Genomic DNA, 21,996 nt, shown 5'->3' with positions numbered 1-21,996 from the left:
CACTGTTAATGTATAATGTAGAAAATAGTAAAAATTAAGAAAAGACCTTGACTGAGTATGTGTGTCCAAACCTTTGACTGGTACTGTACATATATTTTTATAATATATTTTCCTTTATTATTTTTAATTAACCCTACCACCCCTCCCCTAATTGGAGTAAACTAATGAACAACAACACGTAGGCTTCTTCTTCCAGCTGTTACATGATATATACATTGTTTTTAGTGCTGCCCTTCCTCTACCTTCAACCTCTCCCATCTATTTCTGATGTTCATCCAGTTCTATTTGCCAAAATTTTTAACTGTGCTGTTTCACAAATGTTCTGAACCTATATACATTTTACAGACTCAGTATATTTTACTTTTGTTCTCTTGTTGTTATTAGTCCCAACCTTCAGCTCCATTCAATCCCTCCCATCTCCCTTAACACCATCCATATTGGATTTCTGTTTGCCATTTTTTTTTCAACTGTGCTGTGATGCTTCATAAAATTTCAGAACCTTTCTATTCTCATAGTTTCTTCAGATTGTAAATTAAATAAATTTTTTGGCTATAACTATTATATTATTGAGGGATTTGACTACGACTTTTCAAATCACCAAGTTATTGCTAATTCTTCAGCCATTCCTGGACATGTGACCAATACAAGATCCACAGACAGTTCCTTAGACTTCATGGTATAGTTTCTGCTCTGACATGCACTGTCGACTGTATACCTTAACATGTCCAAACTATTGAATTGGCCGGAAGTGCACTCCAGTCAAGTTGTAGTGACATCTCAAGGATGATCAAAGGAAATTGGATGCACCTGAGCTCAATTTGGAGTTTCATAGCAAAGGTGTGTAAATACTTATGTAAATGAGCTGTTTCGGAATTTCACTCTCAAAGAATTTGCTAACATATTGTCAAATTGGGCTATTGTGTGTAGATGGGTGATTTTAATATTTGAATTACATTTTCTAATGTAGAATAAGTCAAGGGGTATGGATGCTTTCTGAAGTCACTGTAGGCCTATAGGGCTCTGGTTAAAAGTTGTGCACTATATAGGGAATAGAATGCAATTTGGGACATAACCATAGAGAGATGCTCATCGCTATCCCTTTATAAATGGATGAATAAATAGAAAGCATCATGAACAAGTGAGGTAGATGTAACGTTGTGCTCTGGGATATGTTCCCCTCCATCACTCCATGTGATGATTTCTGCGGAAGGAGGCAAGGAGCCGTTGTGCATTGTAGCACAGATTAACGTTCATGCGTTACTGTCATTGCTGATGGCGATGCTAAAGTCTTTGACGAAGGGAGACACGTTAGACCTATTTCTGCGTCCGTTCTCTTTTGATTGGCGGGTAGAAGAAGAGCGTTATATGACACATTAGGGTGGGTGTGTGGGCGGGTGCACATGTACACAATGTGTGTTATTAACAGTGGCTGTATACGTTTAAGCAGGATGTGCACGTATGTTTTGTGAGCAGGCAAAAGTGCTATAGGGCGTCATTAAATGTTCATTACGATTAGGGAAAACGATGCCTCTGTGCCTCCTGTTAGTTTGATTAAATAGGATGCTTGTCAAGATAGTCTTTATTGATGGAGTAGCCCCACAGCAGTCGACGGATACCTAGGGATGTTAAAAACACTCCAACACACTGTTTGTTGGAGAGAATAAAGCCTTGAAACAGTTTTTTTTTTACCACTAGAAAGAAAAAAAAGATATTTTCTCAGATAGCGGGATACTTTTGTTTGTTGTTGAATGCCACTGAATGTGTTTCACTGCTGATGTGTAATTCTTACCCTTTAATCAAGGACTTATTTAGACCCGGGACACCAGGTGGGTGTTAATTATCAGGTAGAACAGAAAAGCAGCAGTAGTCCAGACCTCTGGACCTCCAGGCTGGATAAAAATACTCCTACCATAGGCTTACACATTGTCAAAGTAACATGCTTCACACTTACACAAAAGCCCCTGTACTACTTCATTTACTTTTTAAGTATTTTCTAACTTTATGGAACAGCTAGAGAGAGAGAGAGAGGATGGCAGTGGGAAACGATGCAGAGAGATTGTGTCAAATGGTAGTAGGTTGTCACTGTAGACAGTTGTGCCAGAGGCTGCAGCATTACCGCTAGACCAGCCAGGCCACACAAAGGACCCTGTTTTCATCCTGTATTATCCCCCTTTATTGTAGGATGGTATCAGCATCGTCGATCATGCTTGTCACTTTTGCTGCACTTAACTATTTGTAGAAGAGCAAACGCCTGCTTCATGATTGCATTTGGAATGGATTGCCGCATCAGAGTGGATATGGGAACTAACCTCTATTCTCCAGAGAGCTAGGTTTCCCTAGGGTTCTACCTCCTATATCCTGGGGCCCACTAAGACACAAGATAATGGCCACAGAGGTGAGAGTTAAAGGGACAGCTCCCTTTATAAGAGGAAGTGTGTGTTATTGTTGTCTTCCTTGTGTGTGTGTGTGTGTGTGTGTGTGTGTGGGGGGGGGGGGGGGGGGGGGGGGGGGGTGGTGTCATTGATTTGCCTGCCCTCTCCCACTGTTTGCTGGAGTGTTATGAGGCCTAACCTTTCCATCCTGGCCCTAACCATTTACAGCTAAGCTTAGACCACACAGTCATAAGATGCTTGTTTATAAATGCAATCAGGGAGAGCAGGGGAGGGAGGAGAGTGGAGGTAGAGGTGGGCTTTAGCTGAAATGATTGATGAGCATATCATGGGGGATTGTAATGATGCAGGGGGGTGTGTTTGTTTGTGTGTGTGTGGTGGGGGTAGGGGTGTGTGTTTGTAGATCTGCCTACGGTGTGTTTGCCTTTGTGATAGCTAAGGTGTAAGTGGGGGGGAGGGGGCTGTGTGTAGAATCAAACCCTTAACCCAAGACCTCAGGGAAACAAGATCATAAAAGAATCCTTAATGTGTATCTGCGCTTGTGGTGTACAGGTCAGCTGTTTGGTCACCCACCCCTGCAATTGCTAATAACCCATCCATAACTGCCCGACTTTGTGATGATTTGTTGTCGGGGTGCAGGATTTTCTTTTGCCTAAATGTTTCTGCTTATAATTTCCGCCATTTTGGTAGACTATTTGTTAGTCAACTTGTCTATAATTAGATACATGCAGCATATCTTCTGTGATTATGTTGCCCTAGAAGATTAAATAAAGCCTTGCTCACCAGAATGTCATAAATCGACAATATTCAACAAAATCGACAAAAGCTTTGACAAAGGCCTTGAGGACAATACGTAAAGCTTAATAAAGAACAGTAAAACTGGTAAGAGCAGTGTGGGTTTGTCTTTCCTAAATCGATAGAATGAAATTAATGCTTCAATCTTCACAGAACAAAAATATAAACGCAACATGTAAAGTGTTGGTCCCATGTTTCTTGAACTGAAATCAAAGATCCCAGAAACTTTCCAAATGCACAAATATTTCTTTCAAATGTTGTGTACAAATTTGTTTTTATCCCTGACAGGTGTGGCATATCAAGAAGCTAATTAAACAACATGATAATTACACAGGTGCACCTTGTGCTGGAGACAGTAAAATGTCAATCTAAAATGTGCAGTTTTGTCCCTCAACACATTTCCACAGATGTCTCAAGTTTTGAGGGAGTGCACAATTGGCATGCTGACTGCCGGGAATGTCCACCAGAGCTGTTGCCAGAATGTTCATTTTTCTACCATAAGCCAAGCATCGTTTTAGAAAATGTGGCAGGACAACCAACCGGTCTCAAATGCAGACCATGTGTATTGGGTTGTGTTGGCAACGGGTTGGCTGATGTCAACGTTGTGAACAGAGTGCCCCATGGTGGCAGTGTGGTTATGGTATCGGCAGGCAAAAGCTACGGACAACAAACACAATTGCATTTTATCGATGGCGATTTGAATGCACAGAAATACCGTGAGGAGATCCTGAGGCCCATTGTAGGCCTTTTTTTTTAAGTCTCTGTGACCAACAAATGCATATCTGCTTTCCCAGTCATGTGACATTTTTGTGTATTTTTTATTTATCTGTTATTTTACTAGGTAAGTTGACTGAGAACACATTCTCTTTTACAGCAACGACCAGGGGAGAGGAGGGGGATGATTGAGCCAATTGTAAACTGGGGATTAATTAGGTGACCGTGATGGTTTGAGGGCCAGATTGGGAATTTAGCCAGGACACTGGGGTTAACACCCCTACTCTTATGATAAGTGCCATGGGATCTTTAATGACCTCAGAGAGTCAGGACACCTGTTTAATATCCCATCCGAAAGACGGCACCCTACACAGGGCAGTGTCCCCAATCACTGCCCTGGGGCATTGGGATATTTTTTAGACCAGAGGAAAGAGTGCCTCCTACTGGCCCTCCAACACCACTTCCAGCAGCATCTGGTCTCCTATCCAGGGACTGACTACGACCAACCAAATCCATAGATTAGGGTTTTTTTTGTTTGGACAGATTTCGTCATATGAACTGTAACTCAGTCAAATCTTTGATATTTTAGCATGTTGCGTTTTATATTTTTGTTCAGTATAGTTCAGTAAAGTTTTCTGTCATCTCTGCTTCTTTTGCGGAGCAAACATTACTGGCCCTCCCTTATCTTTATTTTAGTCTCTCCATTTCGCAGCTTTTCTTTTATTGAAAAACACCGACATTGTCCTTTTTTCCTCTGTAGATTGACATGTACTTTTTCTGTCCATTCCCAAAAGCATCTGGCGATTAGCTGTTTGGCACACGTACACTTAGGCCCTAAAGCTTATAGGCTTACACACTAATGCCAGATAGCCTAAAAATAATTGAAAAAACATAAATGTAGCCTATAAATAAATAAGTTGTACACGAACTATACATTTATACATTTTTTTATGTATTGTTTTCTCTTTATTCAACCCACCTGGCACCCATCTGACCTTCATCCACACAATATTTCATGACTCTAAAACCGCCCGCACCACAGCTATAACCACGGGGACTGCGGGTTGAACCCACACATCACTAATCCGCTTCGCGGGGAGACAAAGAAAAACAATGTCATATTTACGACACCATTGTCTTCCTCCTCCCCCCTCTGGAATCACACAGCTACAATTATGTTATTGACTTGTTATGCAGAAATGCTTGGTATGTACACAAACACATTTTAAATACTTTTTTTGAATCCACAAATCACAATACATCATAAATGATTTTTAAAGGTTGTTGATGCAAGGACACTTAATGAAACAAAAAGCACCTTCTCTACCACACAGCTAGGCTTCCCCATAACGGCTGAAACACAGCAGTACCTTCTCCTCCACACAGCTAGGCTCCCCCATAACGGCTGAAACAAAGCAGTACCTTCTCCTCCACACAGCTAGTCTCCTCCATAACGGCTGAAACACCTTCTCCTCCACACAGCTAGCCTCCTGCATTAGGGTACCTAGTCAGTTGTTATGCACCACTCTTAGGCTGGCATGCAATCTGAAGGCCAAGTACCCTAGGTCTTTGTATGAACTGCAACCATTAACAACATGTCAAACAGACTCCATTACATTTAACTCAGGGTGTAAAATACAGAAGGGATCATGGTTTTCAGGGTACCAGAGTATAAGGTTGTATTTTGTTGGTAGAACTTGCAGCCTCACCTTAACAGTAAAGGTGAGCATGTCCTCACCAGTGGCAACATTCTGGTACATGGAATGGGAGACAAAGTGGTCAGCCCAGTGCAGAGCACCAAGTTTCCTCTGCAGCCTCAGGCCAGTCCAATGCTGCTCTAGCTACATCCATCTGATACCGAGGAGTGTAGTCCTCGATTTAGGATGAGATGGTCCATCATGGATGACAGAAGCCTCCACAACAACACAAGGGGTCTGCAACAACTGCATCAGAGGCAGTCGCGCACATACAGTCACACACACAGCTAGAAATGGATGCCTGTGTACTTAGCTGTGGGAGTTCCTAGCTGTGGGAGTTCCTAGCTGTGGGAGTCTGCCAGCTCCTCAGTAGAAACTGAGCCTGCACAACCAAGCCACACCTGCCAGATCCAATTGATCCAGTTTGAACTATCTCCTCCTAAACTGACACTGGAGATAGGAACGATTGAACCCCTCTGAGTGTTTTTTTGCTGACCCTGAAATAAATTACCCTCTCAGACATAAATGTAGTGTGACTAAATAAACAAAGAAAATACATTGCTCAGAATCTATTTTTTCTCTCTTTCTCTATCCCTATTCCAATTTGAAGGTTGTTATTTCTCCCGCAACACTTTTTTTTTCTTGATTTACTGATTATCTTTCTTTCATCTCTCTTGCTATAGAATCGTCATCGTCTGTGATCGTTTTTATGGATACCACGACAACGCGGACTACAACGCGCCCGGCGACGGTTTCCATGACGACCACGCCAACAACCAGCTCCACCACAACCACCAGGGCCTCTGCGACGACCCCCGTTGCCCAGCGACCGCGCACCATCTCGACTACTCTGCCGCCACCATTGCCGCCAGCAGAGGGCAATATCCCAGAGGGCAACACAAGGTCGTCCCCGTCCTCCAAGCTCCCCAACGTCGGCATTGAGTACTGTAACCCCATGATCATGTCAGACGTGTCCTGGCCCAAGACCAGACAGGGACTGGTGACCAGGCAACCATGCCCAACTGGAACAATAGGTAATGGGTTTGTTCTACTTAATACTGTGGTTAGCCTGCAGCAGGATGGCATTTATTGTCATGAATCTTGACCTGGAGGCGTCTCTGCAGAATGGTGACTAGCTAGCACACCACAAAGTTGTAAAATCAATCTAACCTTAACCAGACTGCAAGCCCTAATGCTTAACTCTAACCTTAAGTTAAGACCAAAATGTCATTTTTTGTTTTCATTCATTTTTATGATATAGCCAATTTTGACTTTGCAGCTTGCCCATCTAGCGGAAATCGCTCAGTTCTGCCTCCAGGACAAGATTCATGACAATAAACGTCAACCTGCTACCCTGCGTCTGAAACGACATATTCACTGGGACCTGGTAAAAGTACATAGACCACGGGCCTCCCGGGTGGCGCAGTGGTTAAGGGCGCTGTACTGCATCGCTGTGCCATCAGAGTCCCTGGGTTCGCGCCCAGGCTCTGTCGTAACCGGCCGTGACCGGGAGGTCCGTGGGGCGACGCTCAATTGGCCTAGCGTCATCCGGGTTAGGGAGGGATTGGTCGGTAGGGATCTCCTTGTCTCATCACGCACCAGCGACTCCTGTGGCTGGCCGGGCGCAGTGCGCGCTAGCCAAGGTTGCCAGGTGCCTCCGACACATTAGTGCGTCTGGCTTCCCGGGTTGGATGCGCGCTGTGTTAAGAAGCAGTGCGGCTGGTTGGGTTGTGTATCGGAGGATGCATGACATTCAGCCTTCGTCTCTCCCGAGCCCGTACGGGAGTTGTAGCAATGAGACAAGATAGTAGCTACTACAACAATTGGATTGTTGAAAAAGGGGTAAAATTCAACAACAAAAAAAGTACATAGACCATGGTCATGTACAGTTGGTAGTTGTCAAATATAGCAACTCACTATCCGGGGTTGAATTATCTGACAGTGCAACATTGTCATATGTGTTGCATATGTTTACGTGAATTATGGCATCAAACAACTGCTTAAAGCACTGTGTAGTACAGGCAACGTGGGGAATGTCTGAAGTATCGCCAAAATGGATTAGTGATCCCTGCGGGAATCAAACCCACAACCTTTCTATCGCCATGCTTTTACCAACTAAACCCACTGTATTGAACATTGAACATTATGCAATGGCCACGAGTCTGGCCCTCAGAGACAAACAAGAATCCTCTGCGAGCTCCTGAATTGGCCCCCCAGGAATGAAGCTGATGATAAAAGACAGAGCTTTCCCCTTAAATCTGATCTTTCTCACTGGGGGTGAATTTCTAAATGTAGTCATGCAGTTAACTGCATGCCCCCCCCCCCCCCCCCCCCCCCCCCCCCCCTTCAGTTTCCCCGTAATTTGTCGTCAAACACATTCTGCCGTTGATTTTCTCAACTCTGTACGGCTACCAATATTCAACTCATTATGAAAGCATATTGAAGTGTGACGTTTGGCTCGCCTGAATGTTTCCCTGAATGTTTTCCTGAAGGTTATTTGCAGAAATGTTCTGTTGTTTGCATGTATCCTCCCATGCCTTATGTTCGACTCGCTGAGAGTAGAGAAGCTAAAGATGGCAACGGTACAGGACGTATGGAACCAAGACGTGGAATCCTCCCCTACGCTTCTGCAATCCCAGGAAACAATTAGCCAAATTAATTAACACTAAAGTGTTGTTGTGTGTGTGCTCTTTAACGAGGACCAGGCGCTTACTGTAGTTCGTAAGGCACCACGTCACTCGTTTCTTCGTCTCCTCCAGTTGGCTCAGGTCAAAATGAATGGATACCAACATATTAAGATCCAAGAAGGTCAAGCGCCTCTGATATTAAGTGAAATACTATTGACTTCAAAACTAAGCATTGATCTACATGGAGAGAGTGATATCAAAGAGAGATGGAAGAAATGCATTGCCATTAGAATCCGTATCAATGTATTAGAAGATTTGTGTTGTAACATGGCGCCCACGTTGGCAAGGGTGTCAGTGGTTGTGTCCCAGTGCTGCTCAGGGCCCGTATTCACAAAGTATCAACATTGAAGTGCTGAAATAGGGTCAGTTTTGCTGTTTAGATCATAATGAATAAGATTATATGGAAAGGAGTGGGTCCTGATCCTAGATCAGCGCTACTATTTTTAAGATACGTTTTGATCACAAGCCCAGAAGTATTGCAACCAGGTTTGGGGACGGTCTTGTCTCTCGCCGCCTTTTCATCATTACCTGGCGACACCAGTCCCCGCGGCGTGGCCTCTCGAACGCCTCTGGCGTACGGCACAACAAGAAGGACACAAAACCACCGAAGTAGAGGATGGCTTTGAGTTTCCTCACAGGCTGTCTTTGAAAGTTCCTTGAATCCCTACCATATCTCTTTCTCTCCAACATTCTCTCCCTCTCTCCATCTTTTCTGTCTTTCTCTCCCTCTGTTTTTCTCTCTCTATCATTCTCTATCCATCTTTTTCTCCCTCTGTCTCTCTCACTCTATTGTTGTCTCTCCATCTTTATCTCTCACTCTGTCAGGTTGAGGCCTATCTGATAAACCCATCAAACGTTAGGAAGTCCAAGGAGGACTGGGAAGGAAATTGTGTGTCAGTCAAAGTTGATATCAGTTAATGTTAGCAGTCTGTCTCCCCCTCCTCTCTATATCCCATGGACATGTACCAATTGGAGACTAGTGTTTTTCTTCCCCAGTCATGGAGTTGATAGTTTAAAAAAAATACCCAATTGCAGTTTATACACAGATTGAATATAAACACTATCAATGGCATAGCCCACATGGACTTGTCCTGTTTTCCTCTATCTGTACCCCTTTAAAATGCAGTGCATCCCAAATGGCACCCTATTCCCTTCATAGTGCACTACTTTTGACTAGGGCCCATAGGGGAGTGTGAGTTTATATAGACGCAATCACTGCTTATACGCAGAGTTAGTAAAAGCACTGATAGGGGCATAGTCCCATTTTTAACGGACCCTTTTTCAGAAGCCCTGTGTGACCCAAAGGCCACACACACACGTCGCTCCACATCCTCGTCAGTACCAGTCATCTCCCTCAGGCAGCATTAATTGACCTTTCGTAACGAACTCCAGGATTTCCGACTTAATTGGAACACAGTTTGGTGTATTTTTGCCAGGGGTTCAACTGTCGCACCCGTTTAACACATGCGGAGGTGCGCTGACTCTTAATTACTAGATTCACACACTATCCAATATACCTCTGTAGGCCCTGAAGTGCTACCACAAAAAGAAATGACTTAATTTAACACGTAGATTACTTAATTTAACATGTAGATGATTTAATTGAACGTGTTGATGATAAAACCAGTCGATTACATTCATTTGTAACATCCCCAAATATATTTATTTTAACATTAAGTTGAATTGGGTTTTAAGGACATGGTAGTTTGACTGGGAAATTGATATTTCGGGGGCAAAGTCGTGGCATGCACATTCATACGGACAAACACCAACAGATTGTATGAGGATGAACAATGAAAATACAGACAAAGCAGTTGTGAGAAACAGTCGTTTCGAAGCACGTGTCTCACAGTGGAATAGTTTTTTTTACCCTGGGGCACTGTTGGGTAACTGAAGCATGGTCTTCAGATTAGTGTTGAACCCCAATTCTGCCCTCCACTCTCCCCCTCCAGACATACGTTCAGGGGACCAACCTTTTGTTTTCTTACCAACATGGTAATTGTCATTGGTAGCATAGCGTTAATCTCCAGGGATAGCTTTGATATATTCTCTATTGCTTCTAACTCTGAGTGTTGTTTTCTTCCACAGGCGTGGCCATGTATCTGTGTATGGGGCCCGAAGGATACTGGGACCCCCAAGGGCCCGACCTCAGCAACTGTACGTCCCCGTGGGTCAATGTCATCACCCAGAAGGTAATGAGTCCCTACTTACAGACGCACGCACACTCGCGCATGGACACACACTTCGCGCTTGGCAATTCACACTTGTTCACTTGGCAACAATGGAAACTTCTTCGACCAAGGGGATACAACGCCCATCCTCCCATCCTCTAGGACAGGGCCACTGTGTTCCACTGGTTTTCTTTGTCACTGCTGAGAAGAACATAGTCAATTAATGTCCACTCACTATAGACCCAGTTGAAAGCAGCTGTCTTAAAACGCTTTCCTCCCTACTGCATTGAGTTCACAATGTTGGCCAATACACCCACTACCCAATTGTGCCATTTTCTTTAGGCCCAGAGGGTTCTATCTCATTCCCCGGACAAGAGTTACTCGAAGATCTCCACGCATTCTGTGTTTAAATCTATAATGGAATGGCACTCACAGAATATGTGGTTATTGCGGCTACAGCAGTAGCACTAGTAGTACTAGTAGCATCACTATCCCTGTTTATGAAATGCATCGGATCTCAAAAAACTCGCAGGAGCCCGAGGCATGCGGGCAATAACACTTATAATCCACTCCAGAGCGGCAAATCACAGCCCCTTAACCAAACAGTGCTTTGTGGATATGGATTCACAGGTGGCTGAGGTAAAGCGAGAGAGGGAGGTAAAGCGAGAGAGGGAGGTAAAGCGAGAGAGGGAGGTAAAGAGAGAGAGAGGGAGGTAAAAGAGAGAGAGGGAGGTAAAGAGAGAGAGGTAGAGAGAGGTAAAGAGAAAGAGAGGGAGGTAAAGAGAGTGAGGGAGAGTTAGGTATAAAGAGGGAGAGAGAGAGAGAGAGGTAAAGCAAGAGAGAGAGAGAGATAAAGCGAGAGACAGAGAGAGGTAAAGAGGTAGAGAGAGAGAGGGAGGTAAAGAGAGAGAGAGAGGGTAAAGCGAGAGAGAGGGAGGTAAAGAGAGAGAGAGGGTAAAGAGAGAGCGAGGGAGGTAAAGAGAGAGAGGTAGAGAGATGTAAAGAGAAAGAGAGGGAGGTAAAGAGAGTGAGGGAGAGAGGGAGGTAAAGAGGGAGCGAGAGAGAGGGGGGTAAAGAGGGAGTGAGAGAGGGGGAGGTAAAGAGGGAGAGAGAGGGAGGTAAAGAGGGAGAGAGCAAGGTTGGTAAAGAGAGAGAGCGAGAGGTAAGGAGAGAGAGCGAGAGGTAGAGAGGTAGAGCGAGAGGTAGAGAGGGAGGTAGGTAAAGAGAGGGAGAGAGGTAAATAGAGAGGGAGGTAAAGAGAGGGAGAGAGGGAGGTAAATAGAGAGGGAGGTAGGTAAAGAGAGAGGGAGGGAGGGAGGTAAAAGAGAGAGGGAGGTAAAGTTAGAGGGAGGGAGGTAAAGAGAGAGAGGGAGGTAAAGCTAGAGAGAGGGAGGTAGAGAGTGAGGTAAAGAGAGATTGAGGAAAAGAGGTGGATAAAGAGAGTAGGAGGGAGGTTGAGAGAGAGGGAGGAAAAGAGAGAGAGGGAGGTAGGGAGGTAAAAAGAGAGACAGAGAGGGAGGTAAAGAGAGGGAGAGAGGGAGGTAAAGATGAGGAGAGGGAGGTAAAGAGGTAGGTAAAGAGAGAGAAATAAAGAGGGAGAGAGAGAGGGAGGAAAAGTGGGAGCGAGAGAGGGAGGTAGAGGGAGCGAGAGAGAAGTAAAGAGGGAGGGAGCGAGAGAGAGGGAGGTAAAGAGGGAGAGGGAGAGAGGGAGGTAAAGATAAGGAGAGGGAGGTAGAGCGAGAGAGGTAGGGAGAGGGAGGTAGAGAGGTAAAGAGAGAGAGATTGGGAGGTAAAGAGAGAGAGAGGTAAAGAGAGAGGGTGGTAGAGAGGGGGAGAGGTAAAGAGAGGGAGGTATAGAAAGAGGGAGATGGAGGTAAAGAGAGGGAGAGGAATGTAGAGAGAGAGAGATGTAAAGAGAGAGAGAGGTAGGGAGGTAAAGAGAGGGAGAGGGATGTAGAGAGAGAGAGATGTAAAGAGAGAGAGAGGTAGGGAGGTAAAGGGAGAGAGAGGGAGGTAGGGAGAGAGAGAGAGAGAGGTAGAGAGAGAGAGAGGGAGGTAGAGAGAGGGAGGTAGAGAGAGGGAGGGAGAGAGAGAGGGGGAGAGGCAGGGAGAGAGAGCGAGAGGGAGGGAGGTAAGACAGAGGGATGTAAAATAGAGAGAGAGGTAAAGCGAGATTGAGAGGGGGGTAGAGAGTGCGAGAGGGGGTAGAGAGAGCAAGGTAAAGAGAGAGTGAGAGGTAAAGAGAGAGTGAGAGGTAAAGAGAGAGTGAGAGGTAGGGAGAGAGCGAGAGGGAGGTAGGGAGAGAGCGAGAGGGAGGTAGAGAGAGAGCGAGTGAGAGAGATGGGGGTAGAGAGAGGGGGAGGTAGAGAGAGAGGGGGGGAGGTATAGAGAGTTAGAGGGGGGGTAGAGAGGGAGGGAGGGGGAGGTAGAACGAGAGGGGTAGAGAGAGGGAGAAGTAGAGAGAGGGGTAGAGAGAGAGAGAGGGTAGAGAGGGAGGGAGAGAGAGGGCGAGGTAAAGAGCGAGAGAGAGGGGGTGGTAAAGAGTGAGAGGGGGAGGTAAAGAGCGAGAGAGAGGGGGAGGTAAAGAGCGAGAGAGAGGGGGAGGTAAAGAGTGAGAGAGGGGGAGGTAAAGGTAAAAAGAGAGAGGGAGGTAAGAGGGAGAGGGAGGTGATGAGAGAGAGAGGGGGGAGGTAAAGAGAGAGAGGGAGGGAGGTAAAGAGGGAATGTTGATATCGATATGGAGATGATTCCACTCTTCTGTTCTATCCTCTACCATAATGTTGCTCTCTGTTTCCTGACTCAAATTCTTAGTCTATTATAGAATGCATCTCGCACGCAAAGCAGCACAAAACTTGACACCTATACACCTTTCCCCTATGTACATACTTGGTGGGAGTGACTATCGGAATATGGATACATTTTTAACAAAAGTGTTATTAATCTTTATTACGCAAATTAGGCATGAGCGATGTGCCTGTCATCCCTCGTTGTCGCTGTGGCGACAGGGAATTTAAATGAAGATCAACCTGTCAGGCGTCCCAGAATTCCGTCTGGCGCTTATTTTCACACCACTGTCCCTGGTTCTTCTCATTAACAGAAAGACGCAGAGAGATGAACTCGGAGAGAAAGAGACTGGAATGGAGGGAGAGAGGCTGAGAGAGAAGGAGTGATTGGGATAGAGATGGGGAGGCTGAGATAGCGGTGACAGACCTCACTTTTTCTTACTTTGGCCATAGCTGTTCTTATTAAGATGGAGAGAGAAACTGAGAGGAAGAGAAGGGGGAGAGAAGAAGAAGAGTGCTTCTCTACACTCCACACACTGTCCACACAGGGTCGGGGTTCTCGAAGAAAGGCAAATTAAGCCGGTGTAATTGGATCTGCAAATAAACACAGAGGCAATGATTGCAAGGGATGGCCAAGTAAATCACGTGAGACCCTTTGCCTTGTACACCGCAGTCTCTCCATAATGCTTCTATTAATTCCTTTTATAGTACACTACTTTTAACCAGAGCCCTACGAAATCTGTTCAAAAGTTGTACACTACATAGGGAATAGGGTGTAATTTGGGACATAGTCCCAGACTTTGACTCCTACAGTGCATTTGGAAAGTATTCAGACACTCAGCCTTATTCTGAAATTGATTTAAATGTATTTTTATGTCATCAATACACACACAATACCCCATAATGAGAAAGAAAAAACAGGTTTAAGAAATGTTAGAAAATGTATATAAAAAAAAAAACTGAAATATCACATTTACATAAGTATTCAGACCCTTTACTCAGTACTTTGTTGAATCACCTTTGGCAGCGATTATGGTCTTGAGTCTTCTTGGGTATGATGCTACAAGCTTGGTACACGTGTATTTTGGGAGTTTCTCCCATTGTTCTCTGCAGATCCTCTCAAGCTCTGTCAGGTTGGATGGGGAGCGTTGCTGCACAGTTATTTTCAGGTCTCTCCAGAGATGTTTGATTGGGTTCAAGTCCGGGCCCTGGCTGGGCCACTCAAGGACATTCAGAGACTTGTCCCGAAGCCACTTCTGCGTTGTCTTGGCTGTGTGCTTAGGGTTGTTGCCTTGTTATAAGGTGAACTTTTGCCCCAGTCTGAGGTCATGAGTGCTCTGGAGCAGGTTTTCATCAAGAATTCTGTACTTTGCTCCGTTCATATTTCCCTCGATCCTGACTAGTCTCCCTGTCCCTGCCACTGAAAAACATCCCCACAGCATAATACCTCCATCACTGTGCATCACCCTAGAGATGGTCTAAGTTTCCTCCATACGTGACACTTGGCATTCAGGCCAAAGAGTTCAATCTTGGTTTCATCAGACCTGAAAATCTTGTTTCTCATGGTCTGAGAGTCTTCAGGTGCCTTTTGGCAAACTCCAAGTGGGATGTCATGTGCCTTTTACTGAGGAGTGGCTTCCGTCTGGCTTCTACCATAAAGGCATGATTGGTGGAGTGCTGCAGAGATGGTTGTCCTTCTGGAAGGTTCTCCCGTCTCCACAGAGGAACTCTGGAGATCTGTAAGTGTGACTCGGGTTCTTGTTCACCTCCCTGACCAAGGCCCTTCTCCCCTGATTGCTCAGTTTGGTCGGGAGGCCAGCTCTAGGAAGAGTCTTGGTGGTTCCAAACTTCTTTCATTTAAGAATGATGGATGCCACTGTGTTCTTGGACTTTCAATGCTGCAGACATTTTTTGGTACCCTTCCCCAGATCTGTGCCTCGACACAATCCTGTCTCGGAACTCTACGGACAATTCCTTTGACCTCATGGCTTGATTTTTGCTCTGACATGCACTGTCAACTGTGGGAAGTTATATAGAAAGGTGTGTGCCTTTTTCAAAATAATGTCCAATCAATTGAGTTTACAACAGGTGTAGTCCAATAAAGTTGTAGAAACAGCTCAAGGATGATCAATGGAAACAGGATGCACCTGAGCTGAATTTAGTCTCATAGCAATTGGTCTGAATACTTATGTTAATAAGGTATTTATTTATTTATTTTAAAATTTATACATTTGCAAAAAAATTTATTGCTTTGTCATTATGGGGTATTGTTTGTAGATTGAGGTTTAAAAAAAAATTAATCCATTTTAGAATAAGGCTGTAACACAACAAAATGGCGAAAAAGCCAATGGGTGTGAATACTTTCCGAATGCACTGTACTGTATGTATGAAATATCAGAGGAAAGAAGTGCATCATCCGTGAACACAGCCGACTAAACACAGATGTCTGACTTGGTTAGACTCCTAAACATGGCCCAAAATATATGTAGCCCAAATGCTCTCTCTTGGTCTTCACTAAACCCGAGGCTAATCGAATGCAGGAAGCTATAAGCGTTCTAAAAATAGAGGGACCTTAGGAAAAATAGCAGACCTTCGGAACCGTGCTGCAAATCAGATCCAACCTCACCTCTTCAATGTCCCTGTTGAATTTACTGTATATCCAGATTTTAAATGTCTTCAAGCTGTGTTTAGCACTCTAATTTTGACCAGATTAAATGTTCTTTCTGAACGGTAGTCAAATCTCCTGCAAATGAAAACATTTCCCATTTGAATGGAACAGGTGTTATTCAATTAAATGTCTGGGTAGTAGAAACAAAAAAAGCGAAACACAAAGTTATTTTTTTCGTAATCTAATTCAAGATAAATTAAAAGCACAGAAACACATTGCACTATGAAATGAGACTCCTCTAGACATCATTAGGCCTCTCTGCTTGGTAGATTTATATGTTGTAATTTAAAAACCAAGAGACACGACGACTACAAAGCGGTTGCTAGTTTGTGGGCAAATGGAGACTCTTCGGAGACAGTCTCATCCATGGCTTGAGGAGATGTTTTATTAAATTGTTTCCCTCAGAAAATGTAAATAGGTACTCTCTCCAACCAAGTGGCGTACATAGGGAATGATTCGTGGTTGTGCTTTGAAAACATTTGTTTCTCTTCCTCCGGAGTCTAAATAAAGAGCTGCGACATGCAATACAACAATAGACTGAGAGAGAAAGAGAAGGGGGGGGGTAAGTTGATTGGTATAAGCAATATGGTGTAACTTCCACCTAGTGAGGCAAGGTCGAGCTATTATCAGATTGATTACAAATGTCAAATCATCTCTGATCTCCACAGGTGCATAAGGGCGTGGGGTTCAGGGGATGATTTGGGATTGGGCCAGACAATCGGAGCTCGAGAGGGGGGATTATTGAGGATAGATGGAAATCAGAAAAAAAAACGTATTTCATACCTAAAGACCGCCAAAGTGAAAGACTGGAATGATCAATGTTGTTTTTTTTTTTTGCCAAGACTTTTAGGGGAGACTTGTCTCGATAGTTGACTTCACAATTGTTTCCTGATAGTCTATTAGCCCCTGTGTGCATTCAATTAAACATTTCCTCATTTCCTCACTATTCAATTGGAGGCGATAGTGATATAATCAGGAAATCTGTACATGCTAAACATTATTTTCTAACTTCAAACATTTTGTATAATGCCGTTTGTCATGTTTGAAATGTGTATATTGAAAATAATAAGTTGAATGCAGAGTATGTGTTTAGATACAGGGAGACGGATGACTGTAGGATTGTATTTATTTATGATGTAATAGTGTTTGACTTTGTCACAAATTTGAGACTGGAATGGATTTGGTTTCAAGCCACTTTAAATCAAATCAAATAGCATAAAATAGTATATGGTCATTGGTGGTCATTCAGCAACATTGAATGAAATATTGAATCCTCATATTATAGATTTGAACCAATCATATTATACACCGGCCTATTTTCTTCCCCTCGAGGACCCCGTTATTAAGCCAAATAGTGATAATTCTGCGCCAAACCTCCAATTTAGACCGGGACAACTGGGTTCATGTTTGGGCAGCCCATCTGCATTTGCCCAAACTGCCCTATGGCCAGTCCGTTGGTACTATAGCTACATAGCATGATAGTCAGTGGTTAATTGCATACTGTGTATGTGTTCAATGTGAATATGTGTCTGCCATCATGATTGGTTAAATATGTGTATGTTGTTTTTCCAGCTCAAAGCAGGAGAGACTGCAGCCATCATTGCCAGGGAGCTGTCGGAGCAAACTAAGAGTAACCTTCAGGCAGGGGACATCACCTACACAGTCAAGGCCATGGGTCAGCTTGTGGACCTACTTGACGTGCAGCTGAGGAACCTTACCCCTGGAGGCAAAGATAGTGCAGCCCGCAGCCTCAACAAGGTAGGTTTCTACCTCCAGTCTGGGAAAAGCAATGGCTGTGTCATTTCCTTTCCTCGTCTCCTTCCCTTCGGGACTCGTTGATTTGACAGATTGTGACAGGCGGGAGCAACATAAACAGTAGGGTTTCCAACCTTTCGCTTCGCCTATCCAGATTGTTCAGCTCAATGGTCCACCAAGGACACAGGATGAAGAAAGGAGGAGATATATGAGAATTGATTCATAGCCGAAGGAAGAACTGACTTTATTCACCTTTCTTTGTTTCCTTCAATCTCTGAAACTTTCTTTTTCACCGGTGGAGGCCAGACAAGGATTTCAAGCCAGTCAAACCTGAACAGTGGGCATTGTTTTAATGATCTGTACTCCGGCCACAGCACTGTCATACCAAATTATCTCCTGCATTATTTCTCGCATCTAGCGATCTTCCCGGGCCTCAAAAAAATAAATAATCTACAAGCAGCCAAACGCAGGGGGATATCTTAAAGCCTCACCGCATAGGCTGTTCTGCTTTATATTACCAAAAGTCAGTTGGGGTTATAACTAATTATAACAGCAAACGCGTGGGTAGGATTATTCCAAAGTAGGTAGACTTTTTAAAGAGGTCATACGGATATTCCAGGCACGTCTGAAGCGGTTCTCATGCCATGCTCGTTTCTTTCTAATGACAGAGGAAATGTATTAAACATAGCTGTTTTCTAAACCCAAGAGTGCCTGAGTTTTTTTGTAGCCCCAACCTAATGCAATTATTCCCAAATTCACAGTTGGGTACACATAGGGGCACTCAGGCAATGTGACGCAACCAATGGAAAAGCAAACATCAGTGAAATTCAAAATGTCAGCCGTTAATTTGTTTTAGCGGCTTCACTTGTAGTGGAACAATAACACCTGTTTCCCAATAGCTTTTTTTCACAGACTTTATTTAATTGCCGCATGCAGCCAGATGCCTCCATTGAGATTTAAGTGTCATTCCCTCCTTGGAGAGCGAGGCGATGGTGATAGCCAACGGGCTGAGGAGAAATCTGACGGCTTGCACTTCTGATCTCTTTATCTATGGCTTTTACGAGGTAGCCATCTTGAAAATTAAAAGTTAAGAACAGTTACAATTCAAACTACGTTTTATGGGAGAGGATCCTTGATTTTTATTGTTATAATCTTGTCGTAAAACTGGAGCCAATGTTCTATGAATATACAGTATGTAAAAAATAAACATTAGCCTAGACTACAGGGGCAGCCTAGTGGTTAAGATCGTTGGGCAGGTAACCGAAAGGTTGTTGGTTTGAATCTCCGAGCCGACTAGGTAAAAACAAAATGCCAATGTGCCCTTGAGCATGGCACTTAACCCTAATTTCCTCTGTAAATTGCTCTGGATAAGAGTGTCTGCTAAATGACAAAACATTTTCATGTATTTTTTTTTATGATGATGCCAAAAAAGATAATGTCTAGAACAAGGAAAGCTACTACTGGGAGAATATTATTATATCATTATCTCTTAGATAAATACACTAACTACCTAGTACACCAAGGATTTATGACAAATCTCCCCTAACACTCTCTCTCTATACTATTCAAGGTTATCCTCTCCGCTCTGTCCTACATCCTTTCCCCTTTAATCCCGGCTGGCATAGCAGACCCTAGCACTGGTGCTCCACCTCTCTCTCTCTCGCACGTGTGTTTACCTCTGAGTTCAATCATTTTGACACAATCTGCTAAGAGCTAACAGAATTAAAGATCCCTTTGATAGTGAGCACAATGCTTCTCCGCCGGCAGACAAGGAGCCGATTGAGTTGGCAAACACCAAGATCTGTGGCACTTTTATGATCAAAGTGTCATGCGAAAGGCACTAACGGGACCATTTCCAGGAAAATGGGCTGACTGATGTGAAGGAGTGAGAGCTTTCCTTTATGAGGAGGACGCCACCCATCACAGAAAACCAGGAGCGCATCAGCATTCCCTCTATGCTACGCGCTACAGCTAGGCTAGGCTAACAAAGTAGGCTTCTGTTTATTTAGTCTGTTCCCAGCCCAATGCTACGTGCTAGTCTAGCTAGCTGTCAGTACTCCAGTGCTAATTCGAAATCTCTACATTCTGTATTGACCTGCTAACATCAGTCCCAGGTATGCGAAACTCCTTCAGGTTTAGCTTTACTCCTGCTGGGACAAGGTTTCCAAGTTAAATAGTTCTTCTTTAGTTCCTTTTTTCCCCTCCACTTACCCACAGGTACAAGCGGTAACCTTGAAACTCCAACTTGAAAGCTGAACAATGTCTCAGCCACAATCCCCACTTGGGCTGTGTGGCTTGTTTCTGCTCTAATTGACTAAGATTCTTTGTGATGTTTTCTATGAGAGGGAATAATTAATGTGCATGCCGTTTTTCACACAGTTTATGTAAAATGAGAAAGTCTTAATTAGCCAAAGTCAAGAGGTGACTTTTTGTTATATATTTATTTTCTCTCTTTTCACACTTTATTTCATACTAATGGAACTTGTATGTCGTGTCAACCCTTTGCTAATGGTTATTTTTTCTGGTGGTTTGCAGCTGCAGAAAAGAGAGCGCTCTTGCCGGTTTTACGTGCAGGTATTTTGACTCTTATCTTTCACCCAGCTGCCTACCCTTCCCATTCGCCATGGTGCTGTGTTTTGGTGTAACCATGATTTGTGACTTGTTGCCCCGCCATAATGTCATGCTTTGTGCTAATGATAGTCCTGGCTGTGAAGGCATTTGTTGCTCAATGTTGGGCCTGCCAAGTAAACTTTGATCTTGTAAAATTGTGTCTGAAAACTTGGATCTAAACATACCACTCGGGGCAGCAGGTAGCCTAGTGGTTAAAGCGTTGGGCCAGTAACCGAAAGGTTGTGAGATCGAATCCCCGAGCTGACAAGGTAAAAATATGTCGTTCTGCCCCTGAACAAGGCAGTTAACCGACTGTTCCTAGACCAGCATTGTAAATAAGAATGTGTTCTTAACTTGCCTTGATAAATAATAAAAAAGAAAAAAATGTATTGGTGTAGATGCAACTATTGCTAGTTGCCATTTTTTTTATCCAAGTTGTTGCTCATCTCACTTTGTCTTAACCACATCCCAATGTCCTAATTCTCCCGCCAACCCCCACCCCTGCAACCGATTCACATAGCCACCGTTTCCCAGCATGTTTTGCTTGTTAATGCTGTCTTCATGCCTCTGTGTTTGTGTCGTGATAGTTTTTGATGGTAAAACAACACTCCAAAGAAGAAACTGTATAAATACTGTATGTAATGCATACTATATTATAAGATCCTCGGTTGGTCATGGTTGAATAGGTAATGGTCTACATATAAATGTCAAACAAGATATCAGGTTTTTTGCTTGAAGGAAATGTCACGTATGTTTTCACTACTGGAGACGCCAACAAGACGACCGACTATACAATACGTTTAAGTTGTTTTCTTAGATGAAATAAAGGGAGCCATATATAATCATCTATAGCAATATACTTGTTCACAACACCACAATAACCTGATTATGTCATTCTAGCATATACTCACAGCTTTCGCGGTGTTATAACTGTCAGTGGCTATGCACTCGCTCAAAGCCACCATCAAGTAATTTCCTCTCAATGCCCCAAAGATTTTTTTTCCCCCCAGAAATGTAAATCCGACTTCCACATTTTTGTGTAATAAGTAGATATGGTTAAGAGCCAAAAGTGATCTCATTTTAACCAAAGCAAGTCAAAACCCGCCGTCCACCAGTACTCCCCTGACAGGCAAGACTCACAGGGGGGGGGGGGTGTTATGACTCTTCATGATGCATAAAGCATGTGTGTCCCAATTTGTAGGGCCTCCACAACTATTTCTTGAGCTCCAGTGTGGATTTGATGTCCCGGCTCGTCGGTAAAATGTCATCAGAATCTGTTCTACCTTAAGAGCTACCGGATGAGTTGACATGCGTGCTTCCCACCGCAGAAGGTTCCTACAGCTTACAGATGCTGTCCTACATTGTCTGTGGTAGTATCACATCTGTCAGGCAACATGAATTTGATTGTTTCAAATATTTTGCGGCATGTCTGAACTCACTTCAATACATATGGGTTGTTTGGTTGAGCATTTTCCAGTGGATGAAAGTGACTATGGAGCATGTATAAGTGTGCACAGCATTTGAATATCAGTTGGCGTTTAGCAAATTCTATATTTGAGTCATTTAGAGGATGCGCTTATCAAATCAAAAATCAAATCAAATGTATTTATATAGCCCTTCGTAGATCAGCTGATATCTCAAAGTGCTGTACAGAAACCCAGCCTAAAACCCCAAACAGAGCGACTTACAGTAGTGAGTGCATACATTTTTGTACTGGTCACCCCCC

At 43.8% G+C, this 21,996-nt stretch overlaps 1 protein-coding gene across 16 annotated transcripts in view; it reads left to right on the top strand.

The window, feature by feature from the left end:
- Positions 1–21,996, top strand: part of LOC110500600 (adhesion G protein-coupled receptor L3) — a 313,269-nt gene that overhangs the window by 202,323 nt on the left and 88,950 nt on the right. For 12 of the 16 annotated variants that reach the window (XM_021578039.2, XM_021578038.2, XM_021578036.2 and 9 more), the window contains 4 exons: positions 6,280–6,630; positions 10,372–10,475; positions 17,478–17,663; positions 20,196–20,234. In XM_021578039.2, coding sequence (XP_021433714.2) covers positions 6,280–6,630; positions 10,372–10,475; positions 17,478–17,663; positions 20,196–20,234 — 680 coding nt within the window. The remainder of the gene's footprint in view (positions 1–6,279; positions 6,631–10,371; positions 10,476–17,477; positions 17,664–20,195; positions 20,235–21,996) is intronic. The other 4 variants (XM_021578040.2, XM_021578050.2, XM_021578043.2 and 1 more) reach the window with 1 other exon arrangement.

The sequence above is a fragment of the Oncorhynchus mykiss genome, chromosome 21 (genome assembly GCF_013265735.2).
Source record: "Oncorhynchus mykiss isolate Arlee chromosome 21, USDA_OmykA_1.1, whole genome shotgun sequence".
NCBI classification, from domain to species: Eukaryota; Metazoa; Chordata; class Actinopteri; order Salmoniformes; family Salmonidae; genus Oncorhynchus; species Oncorhynchus mykiss.
The sequence above is the reverse complement of the archived record's forward strand: the minus strand, read 5'-3'. Positions and strand labels throughout refer to the sequence as shown.